The following is a 5244-nucleotide window of genomic DNA, read 5'->3' as shown; positions in this document are numbered from 1 at the left end:
TTTAAACTTACAATATTTTAGGGTTTAAACTGGAGCCAGTCACATATACTAGTAATAACTACATACACTCATGTGAGCCATGTGTATGTAGCTACCAGTGAGTGTACCCTGGTCCAGTGCACAAGAAGCTGACTGTCAAGCCTGTCAGCTATAATTGCCAGGAGACTGTTGCGGCTGCCCCGCAGGCGCCGCAGCGCGCAAAACACTTACGAAGAAAATTGTAATTTGCGCTATTCAATTCTCGCAGTATGTGAATTTAGTTTACTTATTTATAAACGGCTGCCTATAACTATAAATAAGTTGCAACCTGCATCGAACTTTGAGCAAGCGCGCTATCTAATTTAATTAATTTTTGACCAAACTTTTAGCCGGATATCCGGCTTCCGGATACCGAATATTCGGCGGATCCAGCGGCCGCATATCCGGTATCCGTTGCATTTCTAAAACAGATTTAAATTCTCAGCCTTAGGAAAATACGTAGATCCCGCTAAGACCGTCTCTGCCTTCCCCAAATACGCCTCTTTTCTCCCAGTCCCTTCAGTGACCAAGCTCCTCAGCTCATTAAGAAGTTCTGTTCAGCAGTGGATACAATAAACACTAATACATTACCTCAAACTCCTCAGCCGTAGGATAGTACGCGGTTGCTTCAAGCACCGCCCCTGCTTTTTCCTCTAAAGAAGCCTCTTCTCTCCCAGTCCCCTCCGTGGCCAAGCTCCCCAGTTCATTGAGAAGTTCTGTTCAGCAGTGGATACAATAAACACTAATACATTACCTGAAACTCCTCAGCCGTAGGATAGTACGTGGGTGCCTCTAAGACCGTCCCCGCCTTTTCGTCCAAATAAGCCTCCTCCCGCCCAGTCCCCTCCGTGGCCAAGCACCCCAGCTCATTGAGAAGTTCTGTCAGCAGTGGATACAATAAACACTAATATATTACCTCAAACTCCTCAGCCGTAGGATAGTACGTGGGTGCCTCTAAGACCGTCCCCGCCTTTTCGTCCAAATAAGCCTCCTCCCGCCCAGTCCCCTCCGTGGCCAAGCACCCCAGCTCATTGAGAAGTTCTGTCAGCAGTGGATACAATAAACACTAATATATTACCTCAAACTCCTCAGCCGTAGGATAGTACGTGGGTGCCTCTAAGACCGTCCCCGCCTTTTCGTCCAAATAAGCCTCCTCCCGCCCAGTCCCCTCCGTGGCCAAGCTCCCAAGCTCGTTCTGAAGTTCTGTCGGTAAGGAGTTGAAAATCTTATTTAACAGCGCTGGACTATTCGTCAGATTATCTATCAAATTCTTCCGCTTCTTATATATATCGTCCTCAGGTACCAAGCTGACACTAAGTACGTTCCCAACTTCTTTTTTTTTGTATTAATTTTGGCTAGTTGAGAGCTTGTAGGGCATATGTCCATGTATTGTATGCTTTCGGGGCTCTGCGCGGGGGGGTCGGGGGTCTGCTGGTTGCGGCGGCGGAGGCCCGAGGGAGGCCGAGAGCCTTCTAGTTCGTCGAACTCGTACACGTCCGGGTTTGGCGGCGGAGGGTCGCGGGAGCTGGAAAAATAGGTTCTATAAGTATATACCTGTATCATATGAAGGGGATAAATAAACCCGGGATTTACCGTAATCCCCAGAATATGCTTATTAATTTACTTATTTAACCTTTATTGCACAAAAGAAAACCTTACAGTACAAAAGGCATTCTGTACTCTACCAGTCAACCGTAAGGCCAAGCAGAGATCTTATCATACTTACTTCCTGAGAAGTCTCGTGTTGGTGGCCACCTCTTCCTGGGCAGGGGCTGCCTTCGCCGCACGCTTCGGTAACGTTTTCTTCTCTTTGACCGGAGCAACTTTCGGTTTCCTGTATTTAAAAAAAAATACAAGCGTAACCTTTAACATACACAATAATCTTTAACCCTTTGAATGCCACATCTATCGAACGCGGCGTGTCATCGTGAGCCATATGGGAACGCACGAAGTCTGATTATCCTCGGTCAAAAGGTTAACAAAAAAAAACTGACTTAAACGGGACTTAATTTTTTTTTTATACTACGTCGGTGGCAAACAAGCATACGGCCTGCCTGATAGTAAGCAGTCTCCGTAGCCTATGTACGCCTGCAACTCCAGAGGAGTTACATGCGCGTTGCCGACCCTAACCCCACCCCCCTCGTTGAGCTCTGGCAACCTTACTCACCGGCAGGAACACAAGTAACACAACACTATGAGTAGGGTCTAGTGTTATTTGGCTGCGGTTTTCTGTAAGTTGGAGGTACTTCCCCAGTTGGGCTCTGCTCTAGATCTGGAATGACATCCGCTGTGCTGTGCCCTACCACACAAGGCGAGATGACATTCACATTGCCCATACCTCTCTTTTGGACAAAATATTAATAGCGTAAAGTTAAGTTTTTAATATACCTCCGACGTTTCGAGGACAAGTCTGTGGTTGCCGAGCATTTACTAGTCAAACAAATCACTGGATTGAGCTGCATAACCCTAAAATCATTTCTACGGATCGTAGTGAAGCCATTGAAATTAAAAAAACAAATCAATTTCAATCGGAAAGATGGTTTTAGGATCTCATTCAATTGTAATCCAGTCATTAGTAAATGTATCAGCGAAAACAAATATCGTGAGTGTTGTGTGTCGAGTGATTAACATCCCTAGTGCGCAAAACGGGTGCGGGTAGCACGAAAAACTCGCGCGGCTAAAACATTGGTGTCAACTTTAGCTAGTATTCTCCGAGGCCACGGGGACAATGCCGTCCTCGAAACGTCAGAGGTAAATACTGCCTCAATCGAGCAATGGAGCTGCAGAAGACATACACGAAGCTTCATGATACATCTTCTTTCACTACATTAATAATAATAATCCAGCCTATATACTTTCCATTGCTGGGCACAGGCCTCCTCTCATACGCGAGAGGGCTCAGGCTATAGTCCCCACGCTAGACTATGCGGATTGGGGACTTCACATACACCTTTGAATTTCTTCGCAGATGTATGCAGGTTTCCTCACGATGTTTTCCTTCACCGAAAAGCTAGTGGTAAATATCAAATGACATTTCGTACATAAGTTCCGAAAAACTCATTGGTACGAGCCAGGATTTGAACCCGCGACCTCTGGATTGAAAGTCGGCCGTCATATCCACTCGGACATCACCGCTTATTATAGGACATTATTACACAAATTGACTAAGTCCCACAGTAAGCACATTAAGGCTTGTGTTGAGGGTACTTAGACAACGATATATATCAATATTTATAAATACTTAAATACATAGAAAACACCCATGACTCAGGAACAAATATCCATGCTCATTACACGAACAAATGCCCTTACCAGGATTTGAACCCGGAACCATCAGCTTCGTAGGCAGGGTCACTACCCACTAGGCCAAACCGGTCGTCAACGTTGACGCACGCGGCCACAGCGCCCACAGCCCATATTAACTTTCGTCCATTCCGAGAAAGTTCACGATGACCACCGCACACTATAGCCGTGGCGTTCAAAGTAAATATTACTTTTTATGAGGAAATACCAGATTTAATAATTTTAGTTATATATCTCCTTCGCACTGACGAGGCTCCTAAAATGAGAGCGATAAGGACAACTGCAGCTTATGCGAAAAATCCAGCGTAAAAATCTTTGAAATCGAGGTTTCGTTCTCGCCATTTCCCCCCTCCAAAACTTAAGCAAATTGTAACCATATTTTCTCACCTCACGTTCTAAACCCACATTTTCTATTTCCTCCTGTGGCACACAGTATGCTAAAAACTCTTTCTTTAGGCGCACTTGTTATTTGTATAATGAATCTCTTAACGATATAGATATTTTTGTTCATAGTTTGTCCGTGTTCAAGAACAAAGTTCGGCAAATTTTGTTTTCTAGAAATTGATCAATTTGGTTCCAGTCATATTTTTCATACTTTTGTATGTTTTCTTAACTTACTTGCATGTAGCACACAACTAAACCGGTAATTTATAATTGCGTAATTTACATTTCCATGTAATAGTTTTCTTAGTAATGTAGGAAACTTTAGGCCTATTTTTAGTTGATTTACTTTAGACATATTTGTAAAAGGCTGTTTGTTTTCTAAATAAATTAAAATATATATATATATATATATATATTTTGGAAAAAAAATGAAATAGTTATTTTCATCACACTTGCTCGAAAAAGATCTTATTTCATGCAGGTGTGCTGAAGGACAAAGGCCTATTTTGTTCTCGCGGGAGTTATGGATTGTGAAGCTATAATTCCCTAAGGAGTTATAGCTTTATTCTTTAATTATGTCACTTATTCATACAAACCAAGTAGCATAAATGAGTTTTACTTTTAAAATGCTGACGTTTAAAATGTAATATTTTTGTTTATGTTTAAAATTATTTAATTTGATTAATTTAACAGCCGTTTAAAATTTATTTACATAACTTTCAATCGTGGCTGAATGCCGAATAGGTCCTCACCTGCCAAGAAATTACAAAATGGCGGACGAATGTTTGATATGTCACCGTATTTAAGAATTATTTCGCTTAAAATTTAGTTTTTTCTTCGCAAGTGTGATGAAAAACATTGTGTGTAACTCCGGGGGTAAGAATATTGCAAATTACCACCCTCGCTTCCAAAGTTTCACTTACCCCCCTCGTTGCACAATGTACTATTGTACAACAAGAGAGCAAAGTTTGATATTTCTTCGAGTGCTTATTTTAATTAGTTAAATAGTGATGAAGACGGATTAGATTTTATTTTTCGCAGTAAGGGACTCAAAAGCGCACGAGATGTAAATAACTTTGATCTCGTGTAGTACACAAAAAATTTCACGACAGCAGTGTGAACATATTTGAAAGGTAAAAATACAACCTGAAAAAATGTAATCCGCCTTCATCACTGTAGTGGGTATGCTTATAAAATAATGTGGGTACTTGGGGTAATGCATGACATTGAATAAATCAGTCTTACGCCATCAGCTGTTTAATTTGGTTCTTGTCCTATACTACATGGTGTCAGGTGTGGTTTTAAAGTGTGTTTTAGTGCATAAAAGTGCTTTAATTGTTCGTCATAGTAAGGACGGATAATTGAATACAATGGTTGATAAAACGGGGAGCGCGAGCGGCGTGTACGCGGCTATTCAACAGCCGGCACCTTTGCAACAAGAGGGCAATATGGCTACCAACTGGCGAGAATGGAAATTGTCGTTCGAATATTTCTTGATTGCCTCAGACAAGGCATCGGTTTCCGACACAGAGAAATGCG

General features: G+C 42.1%; 1 protein-coding gene across 4 annotated transcripts in view; it reads right to left on the bottom strand.

Annotated features, from left to right (window-relative positions):
- Window positions 1-16: 16 nt before the first annotated feature.
- Window positions 17-5244, bottom strand: part of LOC133534038 (uncharacterized) — a 36991-nt gene continuing 31763 nt past the window's right edge. Inside the window, exon 6 of one of the 4 annotated variants that reach the window (XM_061873130.1) lies at window positions 17-1543. In XM_061873130.1, the coding sequence (XP_061729114.1) occupies window positions 1282-1543 (262 nt within the window). In that variant the 3' untranslated portion in view covers window positions 17-1281. The remainder of the gene's footprint in view (window positions 1544-5244) is intronic. The other 3 variants (XM_061873133.1, XM_061873132.1, XM_061873134.1) reach the window with 3 other exon arrangements.

This window comes from Cydia pomonella, unplaced genomic scaffold (assembly GCF_033807575.1).
Source record: "Cydia pomonella isolate Wapato2018A unplaced genomic scaffold, ilCydPomo1 PGA_scaffold_45, whole genome shotgun sequence".
NCBI classification, from domain to species: Eukaryota; Metazoa; Arthropoda; class Insecta; order Lepidoptera; family Tortricidae; genus Cydia; species Cydia pomonella.
This window is presented reverse-complemented; position numbering and strand designations above follow the sequence as displayed.